The sequence below is a fragment of the Megascapheus bottae genome, chromosome 3, assembly GCF_031878675.1.
Source record: "Megascapheus bottae isolate mThoBot1 chromosome 3, mThoBot2.hap1, whole genome shotgun sequence".
NCBI classification, from domain to species: Eukaryota; Metazoa; Chordata; class Mammalia; order Rodentia; family Geomyidae; genus Megascapheus; species Megascapheus bottae.
Window position 1 is genome coordinate 84,707,839 of NC_143511.1, and position 18,135 is coordinate 84,725,973.

Here is an 18,135-nt window from a genome sequence, read left to right on the forward strand (position 1 = left end):
GCATGCACAGCTCTAGGTCAAGGGCAGAGGAGGAAAGCCAGCTCTGCAGAGTCCCAGGAGGGGCCACAAGGAAGTCAGGCCCAAGGGGGCTGCATGGGACTTGCTCCTGACATCTTGCCTGGCCCACAGGCCTGGTCTGGATCAAGCCCTCACTCTAGGCATGGTACTCATCCTCCTGAGCCTCGGTCTCCCCACCTGGGAGGTAAAACTGCCCTCGCAGAGTTAGGACAAGAAAATGATATCTTTCAGTGCCCAACAGCGTGTGGCACAGAGCTCTGTGCAGATGCTGGGAATCCCTCTCCCTGTGTCATCCCCATACTACCTAGAAGAAGTTCAGGCCCAGGAAAGAATCCAGGACCACTGCCCAAGTGGCGGAGGGTGGGAATCACTGCCGCTGGCCTGATGGGCATGTGGTGAGAAAGTCCTTTGTGACACACCAAGGGCCATCGCCTGAGAGGCGCCCACTCGGCTCTGTGGTGATTCTGGTCTTTATTTACTGAGACACGGCTCTGGTAACGGCCTTTGTCCTTGGCAGATGGAGTTAGAAGCCAAGAGTGAAACCAAGCAGGAGAATTACTGGCTCATCCAGTACCAGCGGCTTTTGAACCAGAAGCCTCTGTCTTTGAAGCTACAGGTGAGGAAGCGGAAACCCAGTAGATGGCTCGCTCTGGGAGTGCCCAGGGGTCTCTGCCAGATGCTGGCTGCCACCCACCCGCCCAGGGACTCAGACCCTCTTCCCATTGGTAGAAGTAGGCCAGGTCCTCCAAGGGGCAGAAAGGACGGGAGGAGGCGCTGGTCATTGCTGTGACCAGCAGAGACCAGAGAGCCCAGGGTGGGCCACGTGTGCAGACAGAACTGCTGCCTGTGAAGCAGGCCACATGTGCATGCACACACGTGTACACACGCATATATACTTGCACATGTACATAGTACACACATATACTTCTAAAAACTTTAATAAAAGTTGAGTCATAGCTAGGCACTTGTGGCTCACGCCCGTAATCCTAGCTACTCAGGAATCTGAGATCTGAGGATCATGGTTCAAAACCAGCCCAGACAGAAAAGTCTAGGAGACTCTTGCCTCTAATAAATCACCTGGAAACCAGAAATGGTGTTGTGGCTCAGAGTGGAGGAGCACTAGCCTTGCGCAGAAAAGCTTAGGGACAGTGCTCAGACCCTGAGTTCAAGCCCCAAGACTGACCAAAAAAAAAAAAAAAAAAGGTGGGGTCTTTTGCTGTGTACATACCATCCTGGGAACTTGCCTTTCTGTGGAGTATGGTGCTGGAAGGGCACACACAGCTCCCCTCTCTAAACGCAGGGCCGAGCCTTGCGGAGAGGCGCTCCACCACGGACGCTGCTCCCCCAGCCCTTTTGGGGGAAATCCCGGGGAAGCATTCTGGATGTTCACTCAGTCCTGCGCCCACCCTCTTGTTTGCTTTCCTTCCTCGCCACCTGTCCTGCAGGAAGGAGGCCTGGAGCGCCCCCTGGCGGCCCTCCTGGTGGAGCTGTCTGCCGAGCAGTACCTGCCCATCTTCGCCCACCACCGAGTATCTCTGGACATGCTGTGCCACATGAGCCCCGCGGACCTGGCCAAGGTGGGAAGCAGAAGCCCAGGAAGGCCAGGGAAGCTGGACTCGCTCTTCAAGTGGTTCATGGCCGAGCCCATTCTGCTGAAATGTCCAGAACACTTGGTCTAGCCTGCCCCACCGGGTCACAGGCATCACCTCCTCACTGCCTGAGCCCTGGACATGGGCTGAGGGCCTGGCATCAGATAATCCACTTACTCTTCAGAGCAGGGTGAGGGTGGGTAGCACGGCCCCACTGGGCTGTGTGGTTCAGGTGCCGCGCTTGTGGGCAGCACAGCCTTGGTGGCCTCTCCTTGCCTCTTCTTTCTGACCCCAAGAACTATGACTGGAGGTCCTGGGGTGACAAGACACGCAGGTGCCACAGTCCATGCTGTCACCAGCATTGAGCCAGTCACCTGCACAGCTGGGGTGCTTCTCTGTCACCTGCTGACCCTAGGGCCCTGGCCTTCCTGTTTCTGCTGAAGGTGCCAGAGGCTGGGGATAGGGAAACCCCGTGGGCCGGGGCCTCGCAGGGCTGCCCTAGGCTGCAGAGGGGTCCCACCCAGGCCGGCCACCATTTGCCCTCCCTTTCTCTGCCACAGATAGGTGTCTCAGAAGCTGGTCTGCAGCACGAAATCCTGCAGAGGGCCCGGGACCTGCTGGACATGGCCAGGATCCGGCCAGGTACCAGCCTAGGCAGAAGGGCAGTTCACAAGGGCTGGAGGGGAAGGAAGGGGCAGCCTCGGGGACTTGGCATTCTGCTGACCCCTGATGGGCGGGGCCTGTCCAGTCTTCTGAACAGCCTGGCAGAGAAGCCGAGGGCTCTGCTTCCCCATGGCTCTGTGGCCCCCACAAGTGATGCCCCCTCTCTGAGCCTCAGGTTTCTCATCCTCGAAAGTGATGTAGGGTGGCTGTGAAGGGTCCCACAACCATTAGGAATTAGAGGCCCTGTTGCCAGCATTCTGTCATCTGTGCCAGCATGGTGAGGTGACAGGGCCGCAGGAGGCGTCACTCCACTTCACAGCTGGCCCTCGGAAATGACCCTAGGGGTCAGGCTCATCCTCAGATGACCCCCGGCTTAGGCTGTCCCTTTGGCTCCACAGAGCCGAAGCCAACCAAGGATGAGGTCCTCGAGGCCCTGGAGCCCCTCCCTCCTGCCCAGGAGCCGACCGAGGCAGTGAGGCCATCAGCTCCCCCTGCCGAGCTGGAGGCGCAGGCCTCAGAGTGCGTCGTGTGCCTGGAACGGGAGGTAAGTGGCCCTGGGACCCAGCAGGGTGCAGGGCCTTCGCCAGCTAGCCCTTCCTCCTCTGCCTCACTGGACACAGAATTTTGTAAACAGTTCCGTAGTGACATGAGCATGTTATGTCATTAGACTGTCTAGGAAATACAGCAGAGCAAAGTGCAGGAAGCATCAGCTCCTTGGCCCAAACGTGAGCAATGCTAACATTTTTCTGTTTTTTTTTTTTTCTTTTCATAAGAGGAATATTTTGCTTCAACTCGTTAACTACATTGGAGTAATTTCCTGTCATGAAACAGCAACAGTGTGGCTTTTCCTGCCAAGACTTTTCAAAAATGGTAGAATTAGCTCTTTAAAACAAAATCGTAGGAAGCCAGCACAGCAGTGTGTAAAGTACAGACCCCTGCAGGCCTTCCCAGCGGGCTCCCACCCGCAACACCAGCTGTGCTGGTGGCTCTGCCGTGTGAGGCAGAGCAGTCGCAGGGTTCAATCTCAGCCCTGACCCGTGGGCCCTGGAGACAATTCCCAGTTCTTCATATTACAGATGGATTGGAAGAGTTTGAAGCGCATCCTTGATGATTTCCTCAAACTATATGCCTAACTAAGTGTGCTTTAGGGCTCTGGACTCTCAAAGTTTGTCATTCCAACCAGGAGTTCAGGGGCTGGCAGGTGTGTGTCCAACCACGACAACAAAAATGACAGACACACGGGTCCAGCTCACCCGCCCAGCACCGCACACAGAAAGAAGTTGGGAATGACCACAGAGGTGCAGGCACAGAGCGAACAGAGGGCTGACGAGGTTTTCCCCCTGGGGCCTCTATCCACGCGTGCCTGCGCTGCTTGAGTAGCTCATGGTGGCCAGAACCACAGGTCACTTTACTTATTTTGGTGATACTGGGGTTTGAACTTGCAACCTCCAGGCAGCCGCCCTTCCTCTTGAGTCACAGCCCAGCCCCCACGCCCCCAGGCTTTTAAGCTGAAGAGCAAAGCTCGTGGACCTGACTCCCGGGGGGCTCAGCCTGCTGCCCGCTCTCTCCGCAGGCCCAGATCGTCTTCCTCACCTGCGGCCATGTCTGCTGCTGCCAGCAGTGCTGCCAGCCACTGCGCACCTGCCCGCTGTGCCGCCAGGCGATCACCCAGCGCCTGCGGATCTACCACAGCAGCTGAGCACACAGCGGGCACCGCCACGCCCCTGAGCAGCTCCCACCAAAGCAGGCCCAGGCTTCTGCCCGCCTGGCATCCACGGCCTCTCCCCACTGCTCCTCATGGGATGTAGCTGTTCAGAACACCAAGGGGACAGCTCAGCTGGTGATGGGGCCCCAAGAGTCCAAGGAAAGGCCAGGGTGTGGAGAGGTGGCTGTGCCATAGGTGAGGTTCCATGGTTCCATCCCCACTCCCACCCCTGCCTGCCTCTCAGAACACTGTACTCCACCCTCATCTTGTCGAGCCCACACAGCTGTCCCTGGTCTGAGAGGGGGTGGTCGTCCAGCTAGGACAGTGAGCCACACAGTCTGCACCCTTGTTCCCCTCTGCCGCTCCCTGAGCATGTCCCACCTGCTCTCCACCCTACCTCACGCAGACAGCTCAGCCTGAAGCAGCAAACATCAATAAAGCCATCAGCTGCTCTTTCCTGTTGTCCGCAGGTTGCTGGGAGTGGGTATGGGGTGAGTCAGAGCTGCAGCACCCTGGTCAGCTGCTGAGCTTCCCCTGCTCGGGCCTGGAACCCTCACTGCAACTGCAATGAGTGTGCAGCCTGGAAGCATCCTGTCTCCAGAGCCTGCTCTGTTGTGCCTTGGGGTTCATTGCAAAATTCCAGGCACCTGAGGCAGAGGTACACTCATGTGGTTTCTTCTCTTTCTTTCTTTTTTGGCCAGTCCTGGGCTTGAGCGCGAGGTCTGAGCACTGTCCTTGGGCTTTCTCAAGACGAGCTCTGCCACCTGAGCCACAGCACCGAACCACTTGTTTTTTCTATGTATGTGGTACTCAGGAAGCCCAGGTCTCTGTGCATGCTGGGCAAACACTTTACCACTAGGCCCAACTCCCGCCCCCTACTCATGTGATCTCTGACAGGTGGTTTGGAGGCAAATGGCAGGCCTGCTACACTCAGTGACAGTTTCAGGCCCGTCTCTCCATCCCTCCATCCTGAACAGGATGTGCACCTCAGCTTCCAGCCACCAGGGGGCGCCGGGTGCTTGGCTATAATGCCAGGAAGGTCAAGGGCCCCGCCCACTGATTCTGCCTAACGAGGACCACCTACCCTGCAGTGCCCTTCATAATGATGAGGATTTCCAGAGAGAAACTTGTCTCCCCTCTTCCCTTATCTCCTCCCTTTCTCACCTCCACTTAGCTTGGACAAGACAGGAGGCTGAAGCCTGAGGCAGGCCTCACTGTTCTGTGGGAGTCTCACTAGGGCTTAGGGAGCAAAGGCTTTTGCCACCCTCTAGTCTACTCAAGGAGCTTGAGCTCCGAGTTGGCCTTGGCCACCATGAACAGACTGACCAGGAAAGCCAGCAGCCCCTTAGAGCCTGGCTGTTACAGCATCTCCGAGAGACATTTTTACTCCACTAGCTGCGGAGGATGTGGGGTTTCCAGTGTCACTTCACCCCAGCCAGTGCCCTGTCTCCCTTTGTCCTCCATGTGAAGAGCTCTGCCCACAGTGAGAGCTCAACCAGTGCCAGTCTATAATCAGGTCCTAAAGAGCTGACAGGCTGGCGACACCCCGGGGCCCTGAGCAGACACTGGGGCGCCCTGAGCCTGGAAAGCCCCCTTGGATTTTGTAAAATGACATAGGAACTCCACCATGGGGCTTATGGGACCTGGTCAAGCCAGGACACCAGGGAATGGAGGCTTGGTTCTCGCCCAGCCTCCTCCCCCAACACTCCACAGAACAAGCTTTAAATAAAGCATTTATTGATTAGCAGAAGCTTAAACAGTTTGCATAGGATTCTCACTACCACATCCGGGAGGACGATCAAACCCCAAGGCACTAGAGAGCGTGGAAGAGATGGGAGACTGGCTCGGCTAAGGGCGGGGACTGGGCGTCCCTGAGCCCCTGCCTCGTCCCAGCAGGAGCAGGTCCCAGCAGGAGCAGCATGGGCTTGGCTGCAGGCAGCTCCCACCCTGCCCTCCTCCCCACCCCCAGAGCAGGAAGAGTGAGGAGCAGATAGCTAGAGAAGGGCCACGGCCAGGACCACAGTGACTCACAGATGACAGGGAGCTGGGACTGTCCTGCAGCAGAGGCCACACAAGCCTCAGTGTCCTGCAGAGCAAGGGCGCCTGCTGCCTCTCAGAGCCCTTCCAGCTTCCTGTGGGCAGCCAGGAGTAGCCAGAGCCTCACCCCCGAGCCTGCTGGGACAGAGGGAACTCCAGGACTGGAGAGCCCCAGGCAGGCACGAGGGAGACAGGCTGTGCTCCATTTGCAAGTGGCCTTCACCGCCACCTCCTCTTGCTCAGAGCTCCCACTGGTCCCCAGACACCAGCCCCTCCCTTCCCCCTCCACACATTCCAGCACATATCCAGCCTTCATTTCATCCCCAGGCCCTGGCCCTACTCCCCTCTAGAGACCCCCAATACCTCCACAGCACTCCTCCAGCCTGAGACCCTCCTTGGCTTCTCTCAGCCATGGGTGAGCCCTCCTGGCTTGGGGGGACACGTGGGCAGGGGAAAGGAGGCCTGGGCACTCCCTCCCTCCCCTTTTTCCCCCCCACTCCCGCATGCTGGTGCCCAGGGTGAGGGCTTTGCCTTGGGCTCCCCAGAGGACAGCAAGACCCATCAGGAAGGGAACAGAGGTGACAGCGGAGGGCAGGATGGAGGAGCTCCCCAGCTGTGTCCAGCCCCCCACAAAGTGAAACCTTGAAACCACCCCTGCCTCTGAGATCAGCAATGAGGGGGACCCCACTCTGCCCACCTCCACCCGCACTGCACGCTGGCACAGGCTGGAGCCCGCCCCCCCGCAGCCACGCCTGCCATGCCCCTTGCTGTGTCCACAGAAACAGGGTGATCAGCCTAGAACTCCGTCTGCACCCCAGCACTGTCCTCGGTGGTGGTGTGGATGGGGGGGCGGCTGCCAGCGCTGGACACCTGCTCTCCGGTCTCCTGGTCGCTGGGCTTGGGGGGCTCAAGGTCCACAGCCTTTCCGGGTGGGGGATGCCGGAGGGGTGAGGCGGGCGGTGAGGCGGCCTCGGGGGTTGCCCCAGGCTCCGGGCTCTCTTGGGCAGGAGCCCCATTGAGCAGGGGACTGGCTGGTGGGGGGCTCTCAGCCCGCAGATCCTGAGCCAACAGGCCACGGAGCTCGGTGACACTGTCCGGGGACGCAAGGGATGGCGACTCAGAGCCATCCTGGAAGGGCAGCCCGGCTTCTTCATCCTGGACCACAGACATCACCTGCTTGGCCCGACGGCGCTTCTCGGAGGGGGTGACTGCTTCGGGGGCCCCAAGGCTGGGGCTGCCGCTGCTTCCCCCGCTGTCTTCACCTGCGTCGCCGCAGCGCTCGGCCCAGTCGATGGGCGCGCCCTCGGCCAGCAGGTGCAGGTTGGGGTCGCTGTTGTGCATGACCACGCTGTCCCGGTACAGGTTGTGCTTGCGCTGCACGGCGGCCTCCTTCACCGCTGCAGGTGGGCGACAGCAGGGCAGGACGCTCAGCCTGGCACCCCCGGCCCGCCCCCTGCCCCGGGGCACCCCGCCTCTTCCCCCTGAGGTGCCCGCCTCATGGCTGGAGGTCCACCTCTCTCCTCTGGCGCCACTCACCCTGCAGGACGTCCTTCATGACGGTCTGCAGCACCACCTCCTCGTACGTGTTCTCCACCAGGAGGAACCGGGCAAAGTCCTCGAAGATCAGCTCCTGGAAGCGGGGCAGCTCCTGGGGACGGGGCGGGCGGGGGCGGGTGGTCAGATGGGCAGGGGGGCCCCGCCCGCCGGGCTGAGGGGTGCTGGGCTCACCGACTTGCAGGTGGGGGCCAGCTTCTTGAGCAGGAAGGGGATGGCGATCTGCAGCAGCGCCTCCCGGAAGAACTTCTTGCGCACGGAGCTGCTGTCGTAGTCATACTTCTGCAGGGAGCGGAGCAGGGTGAGCGGGCCGGGGGCTCCTCTCCGCCCAGCCTGGGAAGGGGAGGCGAGCCTTCCTCCACACACACCCAGGCGGCCCTCACCTTCAGCACGCGCTCCAGGATCCGCTGGATGGACTTGCACAGCTCCTCCTTGGTGGGCCCCTTCCCCAGCTCCTGGTGCAGAAGCGTCTCGAACGTGTACACCGCGTTATCCATTTGCTGCAGGACACAGCACGGGCCGTGTGGGAGGCCTGCCAGCCCCTGGTGGCTGAGGGGCCAGCCCCCCACCCCACGCCTGCCCTGAGGGGGTGCTAGTTCACACGTGGCACAGTGCTGGGCACCAGGGCCCGGCCCGCCTGGAGAGAACAGGAAGGGGGCCCGGGGCTGGCAGTGGCAGCCAGGCGAATGGCAAGGGCGGCTCTCTCCGGGAGGAGAGGCAGGGCTGGGACGGGGACCGGAGGGAGGTGCCGTGGTGCAGCCGGGGCAGAGCCTGGGGCCCACCTCACGCATGTGGATCTGGGCTCGCTGCTTGAACACGGAGGTGCTGGACACGTCGAAGCGCTGCTGCAGCCCGTCGAGCCGCAGCGGCTCCATCTTCTCGTAGCAGCTCTGCATCTTCAGGGGGTGGAAGGCCAGCTGGGACAGCTTCTCCATGTACTGCAGGGGCAGGAGCAGGGGCGGGGCCTGAGCTGGGGCCACTGGGGATGGCCTCTCAAGGATGGGGCTAAGGCCAGGCCCGGGGAGAGGGAGGGGCAGGACAGGAGGAAGGAGGATTCGAAGGCAGGGGCAGCCTGTTCTAGCAGCACCGCATTGTGGAGGCTAGGGGGACACTTCTCATCCATTCTGGGGTGCTGGGTCTTCAATCTCCAAATAAGGAAGACAGCTTTTCAAGGTCTCTAAAGTCCTTTCTGGCTCTCAAATTCTGATTATTAGCCAGGCCTCAGTGGCTCACGCCTGTAATCTTACCTGCTCAAAGGCCCAGATCTGAGCATCGAGGGTCAAAGCCAGCCCTAACCAGAAAGTCTGTGAGACTTTTTTTTTTTTTTTTTTTTTGCCAGTCCTGGGCTTGAGCTCAGGGCCTGAGCACTGTCCTTGGACTTTCTCAAGGCTAGAGCTCTACCACTTGAGCCTCAGCACCACTTCTGGTACTGAGTGAGGAATAGAACCTAGGCCTTTGTGCATGCTAGGCAAGCACTCTACCATTAGGCCAAACTTACAGCCATCTGTGAGATTCTTATCTCCAATTAACCACCAGAAGGCTGGAAGTGGTGCCATGGTTCAAAATAGTAGACTACTAGCCTTGAGCAAAAAAAAAGCTCAGGGAAAGCACCCAGGCCTTGAGTTCAAGCCCCATAACTGATGAAAAAGAAAAGTCTGATCAGTATTGTCTGTGAACTCACAGTGTACAAAACAGTTTCTGCCTGCACTTAACATCTGTGTGGGTTCCAGGCAGCTGTTTACCCTGGAGCTCATCCACCTGGAGAACCAGGTAACTGAGGCCAGGGAAGGGAGGGGCTTCCTATGTTTGCAGTGTTCATGAATGGTTGACTGCCTCGTTCATTATATTGCTCAAATGTAAAGCTTACCTTTCTTCCTTCATTTATTTCTTTTATTTATGGTGGTGTCAGAATTTGAACCTTAGGGCCTTGTACTTCTACCACTTAAGCCACGCCCTGGCCATTTTTTTTTCCTTTCCTTTTATTAAATTAATTTTATTTTGCCAGTCGTGGGGCTTAAAGTCAGGGCCTGGGCACTGTCCCTGAGTTTTTTCTTCTCACAGCTAGTGCTTCTACCATTTTGAGCTACAGCTCCATTTCCAGTTTTCTGGTGGTGAGAGGTAAGAGTCACATGGCCTTTCCTGCCCAGGCTGGCTTTACACCATGATCCTCAGAGCTCAGCCTTCAGAGTGGTGCGGATGACTGGTGTGAGCCACGAGTGCCTGGATTTTTCCTTTATTTTTATGGAAGTACTGGGCGTTCAACATGGCGCCTCCTTTGGCTTTTCTGCTCAAGATGGCACTCTACCACTTAAGCCACAGCCTCCTACTTTGTTTTATTCATTTGCTTTATTGTTAATAGAAAGGAGATGCACAGAGAGATTACAGTTGCGTGAATCAGGTAATGAGTGCATTTCCTTCCGTTGTGTCTTCGGTGCCTTCACTCTCTCCTGGTCCCTCCCGCCCCCTCCCGCCCGTCTCTACCCAAGAATTGTGTAGTTCACTTTCTTCTGTGACCAGAGAGCAACACTGCTGCACATGTGCACCCCTTTTCCCTTGAGCTCTGTACCCTCCCCAGCCCTTCCCAAGAAATACACTTGAAAACACCACACATAAGGAAAAGACAGAATCACCTAAAATAAAATTTAACTTGGGGGGCTGGGAGCATAGCCTAGTGGTAGCATGCTCACCTAGCATTCACGAAACCCTGGGTTCAATTCCCTGGAACCACATACACAGAAAAAGCCAGAAGTGACTCTGTGGCTCAAATGGCAAAGTACTAGCCTTGAGCAAAAAGTATCAAAGGACAGTGCCCAGGCCCTGAGTTCAAACCCCAGGCTGGTAAAAATAAATAAATAAAAATAAATAAATAATTTTTTTAAGGAGAAGAGAGGCCTCTTGTTTCTATATTTGGGAGTTCATATATATATATATATATATATATCATTTTATATAAATACGAAGAGGTCTTAAGCATCTCTCCTTTGTGTTTCTTGCCAGAGTGCCTTCTTTTGGTCTTACTGGGTATAAATATCTAGAATCCTGTATAATTTATCATATCCCAGTGCATTTTAGATCTAATTTCCATACATCAGAGAGAACATGCTCCCTTTATCTCTCTGAACTTGGCTTACCTCACTTAACATTTGTTCTAGTTCCATCCATTTCCCTGAAAATGTTATTTTATTCTTTCTAATAGCTGTGTAAAAGTCCATTGTGTATAGATACATTTTTTGAATCCACTCATCTACTGTTTTTGCTTTTTATTTTATTGATTGATTGAGTCAATTGTGGGACTTGAACTCTGGGCCTGGATGCTGTCCCTGAGCTCTTCAGCTCAAGGCTAGCACTAGCACTCTACCACTTGAGCCACAATGCCACTTCCAGTTTTCTGGTGGTTATTTGGAGATTTCATGCCTAGGCTGGCTTTGAACTGTGATCCTCAGATCTCAGGCTCCTGAGTAGCTAGGATTACAGGTGTGAGCCACCAGCGCCCAGCTATGTTTCTGCTTTATTTTTGAGATAGGGTTTCACATTTTCCCCAGGGCCTTATGACCACAATCCCCCCATCCATGTCTCCCAATAGACAGAATGACATGTGTGTGTCACCAGGCCCCTGGGAATGGTCCGTTGCTATAGGCTCTCACTCCCGCTTTGCAGGGGCTGGTCTTGAACCCTGATCCTCCTGAACTCCAGCTTCCAAATGGTTGGGATTAAAGGCACGAGCTGCTGTACCTGGCTAAATTCTTTATCTTTTCATAATCTCTTGCTTTATTTATAAGGGCTGATGGCAAAAAGCAATTGCTGTCACCCCTCTTTGCTGGTCCCACCCAGGGCTGGTGACATGTTTGTTTTGTTGGCCTGTGCCCCTGGTGCCGGGCCGATTCCCACAGCCAATGCCCTGGGTGTGTGTGGGAGAGCCGCGAGCCCAGGCCTCCTCACCTCGCCCAGCTTGTCGATGCCGCCCTCGTTGATGACGTTCAGGTTCATGTCCGTGACCTCCTTGAAGAAGACGTCCCGAACCTCAGTGAATCCCTGGCTGGTGGGCGCCATCAGGGCCTCCAGGATGGAGGGGATGTAGGGCTGAACGTGGTTCCGCACGCACACCTCGGCCTTCGGGAGGATAAAGGCTGTGTGGAGAGGAAGCCAGGTCAGCAGAGGCGGCGGCCAGGTGGATGGCGCTGGGCACAGACACTTCCCGTCACGCCGGAGCTCCGCGCTCTGGCCTTGACACGGGACCTGGGTCCAAAGGCATCAACCACGGGCTGCTTAGTCAGAAGCCGAGAAAAATTCTCATCTTTAGGGACGTAGCTCCTTGTTTCAATTCTAAACAGCATCGGGAGCTCATGCCTTTAATACTGACTACCTGGAAGACTTTGCAAACAGGAGGATCAAGGTTCCGGGCCAGCACCTAGAATACACGGGAGCCTCTGCTCAACCGCGGCTGGTAGCTGGGTGTCGTTCTAGCCGTGAGGGAAAGCCTAAAGGGGCGGACTGCTGTCCGTACTTCCAGACAGGAGCTCAACTACCAGTATGAAAGAGGCTGGGGGCTCGGCAGGGGAGCCCCTCGGCCAGCAAGCGCAAGGCACTCAGCTCAAGTCCTAGGATCCCCCCCACCGCGGAAAAAAAGACAATTGATACCTGGCTGGGTGCTGGTGGCTCCCGCCTCTACTCAGCCACTCAGACGGTGAGGTCTGAGGATCACGGTTCGAAGCCAGCACAGGCAGGAAAGGCGTGAGCCTTCATCTCTGACGAACCACCAGAAAACCCGACATGCACCTACCAGACGAGAGCGTCTCCCCCAAACTAAAACCAAACCAAAGCCCTCCCACTCTACAGAAAATGCAGCTACACAAGAACTCGCCGGCCACGGGGCCGCCGCTACCAGAGGGGAGGGGCGCGGGCCCCACCTCGGATCTTGGCGGCCAGGTGTTCCTTGGAGGTGATGATCTGGTCCATGTCGGTGCGGATGGCAGCCTCCATGGCCGGCCGGGCCAGCTGCAGCTTGGACAGCACCTTCTCCAAGCGGTCCTTGGCCTGCTCGTACACCATGCGGTACACAGCATCCGAGATCTGCAGCAGCCACGGCCAGGGGTGAATGCCAGGGCGGAGAAAACCAGACCGGCGGTCCCAGTCCCGTCCTCCAGCCCTGAGGTCCCCGGCCCACTCACCTGGATCCACTGCCGCTGCCGCTCCTGCGGCTTTCCCTTCAGCCGCGGGCCCAGTTCTGCCTTCAGCTCGGGGCCCAGCTCCTCCATCACCAGGTTGCTGAGAATCTAGACGGAGAGGCGTAGCCAGGGTCCATCATCTCTGTTCCGGCAAGCCCAGCCGCTCAAGCCCCATCCTCTGAGCCTGGCCTTCTGCCCCATGATTCTGCTTCTCAGGCTTCCAACATCGTCTCACAGGTGTCAGCATAGCTGCTAGAGGGGCCCTGCAAGCTCCTCAGACCCAAGGCCCTACCTCAGGACCTTTGCACACACCACTCTGCCTATCTTAACTACTGTGCCCCTCCTGCAAATATGCGTCTGTTGCACATCACTTTCTCCTTGAAGACAGAGGTCTTCATGGCCAGGGCTGCAGCCACCTTGTCCGTACCCACACCTGGCAACTGCTCCAGAAAAGACTTGAGCCTGTGGCCTCCTTCCCAACCCACAGTCATAGCATTCGTCCCTGGCCCAGCCCCACCCCGGGGCCCTGCACGCAGACTCCTGGCCTCACCTGCACCTCGTTCCCGCACAGCATCTCCCACGTGCCGTACAGCTCCTTCGACTGGCGGTACATGCGGATGGCATCTGTGAACGCAGGGCCTTCCACTTTGGAGTCTTCAGGGATGCCTGCTCGGGGGGCGGGAGGGGGGTGGGCAGAGGACCAAGAGCCAATGAATGGCCCAGACCCGTGAATGACCAGAACCCCCACTTACCACACACAAGGAATGCTGGGAGCACCCCACACCCTAGAAGTCCCAGTGACACAAGAGTAAGCAGCCCCCGCCCCCCCTCCAGCCTCACATCCTCCAAGACCGGAGACCTGGCACTCTTACTAACCCCGCTCCAGTGAGAGGCAGCAGACCCCGGCCCACCGCAAGCGGCAGAGCCACACCAGCGGGAGCTGACCCCGTACTTCCCCAGAGGCTGCCTGCAACGGCTCCGGGACCCCATCAGCATTCTTATACTCCTGGCTGCTGCCCCTGCCCCTCCACTGGGACCAATGTTAGCTACAGTGGCCAGAGAGTAAGGAAGCAGCTGTGCAGGCCACCCCGCCCGTCTCCGCCGCTCAAGTAAGTGGGCGCAGCTCTGTCCCCGTGCTTCACTGACCAACGCAGGCAAGAGGCTAAGCTTGGCCTGTGGGCTGGAGTATGGCTGAACCCTGAAGGGGCCTCAGTTTTCTCTTTTGCACAATGGGAACCACCACCCTGGCTTGGCCTCCCTGGACAGCAGCCTGAGACAAGCTGCGAGCCACGGGGAGGCCTGAGGGGGCAGCGGGCAGGACAGGGAATGACATTTTCAGGTCTCAGGTCAGTCTGGTCTGTGGTTCATATCGACGCTGGGTTGAGAGGCTACAAGAAGCTGAGGGAGTGAGAGGAGTCGAGGTCTGGCTTGGTGGTCCATTTCTAAGAGACACAATGCCCCAGGTTCAGCCCAAGCTACAGGAAGCCAGGGAAAAAAAAGGCATCTATTATTGGTTACTATAAAATGTGCTATTGGGGCAGGATGGACGGATGAAAAGACAGAAAAATACTATTTTTAACAGATATCAAAAGGCTAGACAAAAAAAATCAAACCCAAGAACCCAAGTAAACTAAGTCAGGTACAGGTGGCTCAAGCATGTAAACTTAGCCAGGGCAAAACAGCTCATGAGCCAGAAGCTCATTACAGGCTCACGCCTGTAATCCTAGCTACGCAGGAGGCTGAGATCTGAGGGTCAAGGTTCAAAGCCAGCCCGGCACAAAAGGACCTGAGACTCTTATCTCTAATTAATCCCTAGAAAATGGGAAGTGGGCTTGGCTCAAGGGTAGGGTGGTAGTCTTGAGCTGAAGAGCTCAGAGACAGTGCCAGGCTGAATTCAATCCCTATGACCCCCAAAAAACAAAACCAAAAACCAAAAACCAGCTCATGAGTGTCTTGATAACCTGCAAAAAGCCAGGCGTGGAAGTATGGATTAAGAGGTGAAGCACCGATCTTAAGTGAATAAAGCCAAACGAGAGTCTAAGACCCTGAGTTCAAGTAAAGAGGAGGAGGTGGGGCCGGAGGAGGAGGAAAAGGAGCAGGAACGAGAGGAGGAAGAAAGAAGAGGAGAGAAGGGAAAGGGAGAGGAGTGGAGTGTGGAGGGGAGGAGTGGAGTGGAAAGAAGAAGAAGAAGAAGAAGAAGAAGAAGAAGAAGAAGAAGAAGAAGAAGAAGAAGAGGAGGAGGAGGAGGAGGAGGAGGAGGAGGAGGAGGAGGAGGAGGAGGAGGAGGAGGAGGAGGAGGAGGAGGAGGAGGAGGAGGAGGAGGGAGAAGAAGAAGAAGAAGAAGAAGAAGAAGAAGAAGAAGAAGAAGAAGAAAAGTGTAAACTGAAAAAGTTGATTAGCTCCTTTTCATGGCTCCCTTTTGACGTCAAGCTCAGCAGCTCCAATAGGAGCTAGATAAGTCTGCCTTCTGCGAACTCCTCACAAACAGGTAGAGACAGAAAGAATGAAAGGTCTGTGAGGCCGCAGCACGTGTTGAAGGGGTCCTGGGTTTCGACCTCACGCACTCTGCCCGCCCGGAGCCCTTGCCCAAGGACGAGGAATCACCAGGCCGGCTCCCCCAGCTCCAAGAATAACACCACAGATAAGAACCACCATTTTGAGTCTTTAACTGCCATTTCCGGTATGGAGAACAGGAAATACTTCACTCTGGTTTCCGTTTCTCCCTACTAAAATAAGTCCTGGCTAAAACTGTCACCTGTGAGACCCCGCAACAGCCCGAGCTGCTCTTTGCGAGTGGATCTCAGGACCTGAGACTGCGTGAAACCGCGAAGTGGAGGGCAAAGCCCTCGTCCATCCTCTGGTGGCACTGTTTTTGGACTTGAAGTGTGCCTCAAGCACTAGAGCCCTTGGCTAACAAGCTCAAGTTCAGAGTTCAAATCCCAATAGAGTCAAAAAAAAGAAAACCAGCTGTTTCCGTGTGGTAACTGGGGTGCTGTGGCCTATGCTGGAGGGTGACAAGACCTGCACCCCAGGAGCAGGAAGTTGCGACATCTGCCTGGGTGTGGGCTGTGGGAAGAACACGGTATCACCCCCAGGCCTGGCCACGTGCCTCTAACCACTGCATCCCAGAGCCCAGGAAGAGGGCCATACCAGCCTAATCATCAGAAACCCAGTGCCCACGGCAGTGACTATAGGCTGAGTCACCCCGCCAAGAAAAAGCCCCTTTCTGACTTGGGGGCGGGGGGACTCCGTCCTCGCCCACAGCCAGCCGCCATAAGGCTCACTGCTGGCCAGGCCAGGACAGGAGCTGGGCGCAGCCTAGCACCCCCGTCCCCTGGAGGAGCTCTGGGCTGACCTGTCGTAACTGTGCAAGAGCCAGCACTGCCCAGCGGGGCTGAGAGGGCAGAGCCAGCACTGCCCAGCGGGGGCTGAGAGGGCAGAGCCAGCACTGCCCAGCGGGGGCTGAGAGGGCAGAGCCAGCACTGCCCACACGTGGCCCCAGATCCAAGACTCCACATTCTAACCTAATCCAGATAATCAGGCATGCGTGCCTGGTGTGCAGGAAGGTGAGACAGAGGGTGGGGTGGCAGTAGAAGGAAGGTCCTGCCTGCAGGATCAGAGCCTCAGTCCCTGAGGGCCTCAATCCTGTACATTAAGCCCCAGAATTGGATAAGCTTGAGGTCAGCAAGCCCCCCACCCCACCTGCCTCAGTGGTTAATAGCCCAGTGCAAGCCTAAGTGGAAATCCCCAGTGCTGTCTTCAAGGAGGCTGCTAAAGAGATAACTGCAATTGAGGAGATGAGCTTGAGCCCAAATCCTCCCACAACTCCCCCACTCTCCCACCAGTGGGTGTCCTTATAAGGGGAAAATTCTTAGGAAAAATGATGGTAGCCAGTGGGGTACCTCCAGCCCAGAAGTTAAGGCTAGACAAGACCAAATAGTAAGATATCATCTCAGAACCAAGTTAATTAAAAAGAGGATGAATAATTTTGAAATAGAGCAAGGAAACCTGTTGAAACTGGAGAATGGAGGAGAGGGGCGGGAGGGGGAGTGATTGGAGTACATTATAAACGTATAGAAATACAACAGTGAACTCTATAACTACAGTAAGCTTAAAGAAAATTGCTAAAGAGTTGGGTGCTGTGATTCACACATAATTCTTAGCTACTTAGGAGGGTGAGATCTGAAGACTGCAGTTAAAAGACAACCCAGGGAGAAAAAAAAAAAAAAACAAAAAAAGCTGTGTCTCAGGCCGGGAGTTTGGCCTAGTGGTTAAAGTGCTTGCTTAGCATGCACGAAGACCCAGGTTCGATTCCTTGGTACCACATATATACAAAAAAGCCGGAAGTGGTGCTGAGGCTCAAGTGGTAGAGCTCTAACCTTGAGAAAAATCCAAGGACAGTGCTCAGGCCCTGAGCTCAAGCCCAGGACTGACAAAAAAAAAAAAAAAAAAGCTGTGTCTCAAATGGCAGACCGACAGTCAGCTTTGAATGAAAGTGAGAAACAAAGGCATAAGTGGTACATATATACAATAGAATTCTACATGACTTCCAGACAAGATAAAATAATGGCATTTGTTGGGAAATGGATGGAACTGGAGCAAATCATGTTGAGTGAGATAAGCCAAGACCAAAGGAACAAAAGGCACATGGTCTCCTTGACATGTGTACATTAGATCCAAACAATATAAAAGAGTGATGATTCAATACTCAGGTGCTCAAGGTCATTGATATGAACGTGGAGATATAAATATAACTACACAGAAAAATAAGTCTGTGATGGAATATATATTCTATAGACTTATTGATATATAATATAGATTGATATGTACCTATGACATACAAAGATTCACCTTAATTTTAATTTTGTTCTTAAATTTATGTGCCAGTGATTGCATATAGAGATTCCATTCTTGAACACTTGTTTGTTAAACTTGACATTTGAAATATGATGTAAAAAAATCAGTGTTAGGGGGCTGGGAGTTTAGCCTAGTGGTAGAGTGCTTGCCTAGCATGCATGAAGGCCTGGGGTTCGATTCCTTGGTACCACATACATAGAAAAAAAGCCGGAGGTGGTGCTGAGGCTCAAGTGGTAGAGCTCTAGCCTTGAGAAAGTCCAAGGACAGTGCTCAGGCCCTGAGCTCAAGCCCAGGACTAGAGGGGAAAAAAAAAAAATCAGTGTTAATAAAATAAAAAGGCTTAAGAAGAACAAAACAAAAACAAAGGCTGGGGGCCGGGAGTTTGGCCTAGTGGTAGAGTGCTTGCCTAGCATGCATGAAGACCAGGGTTTGATTCCTAGGTACCACATACTTAGAAAAAAGCCGGAAGTGGTGCTGAGGCTCAAGTGGTAGAGCTCTAGCCTTGAGAAAATCCAGGGACAGTGCTCAGGCCCTGAGCTCAAGCCTA

At 55.5% G+C, this 18,135-nt stretch overlaps 2 protein-coding genes across 9 annotated transcripts in view; one reads left to right on the top strand and one right to left on the bottom strand.

The window, feature by feature from the left end:
• Lrsam1 (leucine rich repeat and sterile alpha motif containing 1) overlaps window positions 1-4,430 on the top strand; it is a 33,451-nt gene extending 29,021 nt beyond the window's left edge. For all 7 annotated transcript variants that reach the window (XM_090330666.1, XM_090330665.1, XM_090330668.1 and 4 more), the window contains 5 exons: window positions 536-634; window positions 1,464-1,595; window positions 2,168-2,249; window positions 2,669-2,814; window positions 3,844-4,430. In XM_090330666.1, the coding sequence (XP_090186792.1) occupies window positions 536-634; window positions 1,464-1,595; window positions 2,168-2,249; window positions 2,669-2,814; window positions 3,844-3,969 (585 nt within the window). In that variant the 3' untranslated portion in view covers window positions 3,970-4,430. The remainder of the gene's footprint in view (window positions 1-535; window positions 635-1,463; window positions 1,596-2,167; window positions 2,250-2,668; window positions 2,815-3,843) is intronic.
• A 1,265-nt stretch (window positions 4,431-5,695) lies between these two features.
• Window positions 5,696-18,135, bottom strand: part of Niban2 (niban apoptosis regulator 2) — a 54,726-nt gene continuing 42,286 nt past the window's right edge. For both annotated transcript variants that reach the window (XM_090330674.1, XM_090330675.1), the window contains exons 6-14: window positions 13,282-13,397; window positions 12,735-12,839; window positions 12,474-12,636; window positions 11,506-11,693; window positions 8,349-8,504; window positions 7,950-8,066; window positions 7,741-7,848; window positions 7,549-7,660; window positions 5,696-7,409 (exon numbers count right to left, since the gene is read on the bottom strand). In XM_090330674.1, the coding sequence (XP_090186800.1) occupies window positions 6,808-7,409; window positions 7,549-7,660; window positions 7,741-7,848; window positions 7,950-8,066; window positions 8,349-8,504; window positions 11,506-11,693; window positions 12,474-12,636; window positions 12,735-12,839; window positions 13,282-13,397 (1,667 nt within the window). In that variant the 3' untranslated portion in view covers window positions 5,696-6,807. The remainder of the gene's footprint in view (window positions 7,410-7,548; window positions 7,661-7,740; window positions 7,849-7,949; window positions 8,067-8,348; window positions 8,505-11,505; window positions 11,694-12,473; window positions 12,637-12,734; window positions 12,840-13,281; window positions 13,398-18,135) is intronic.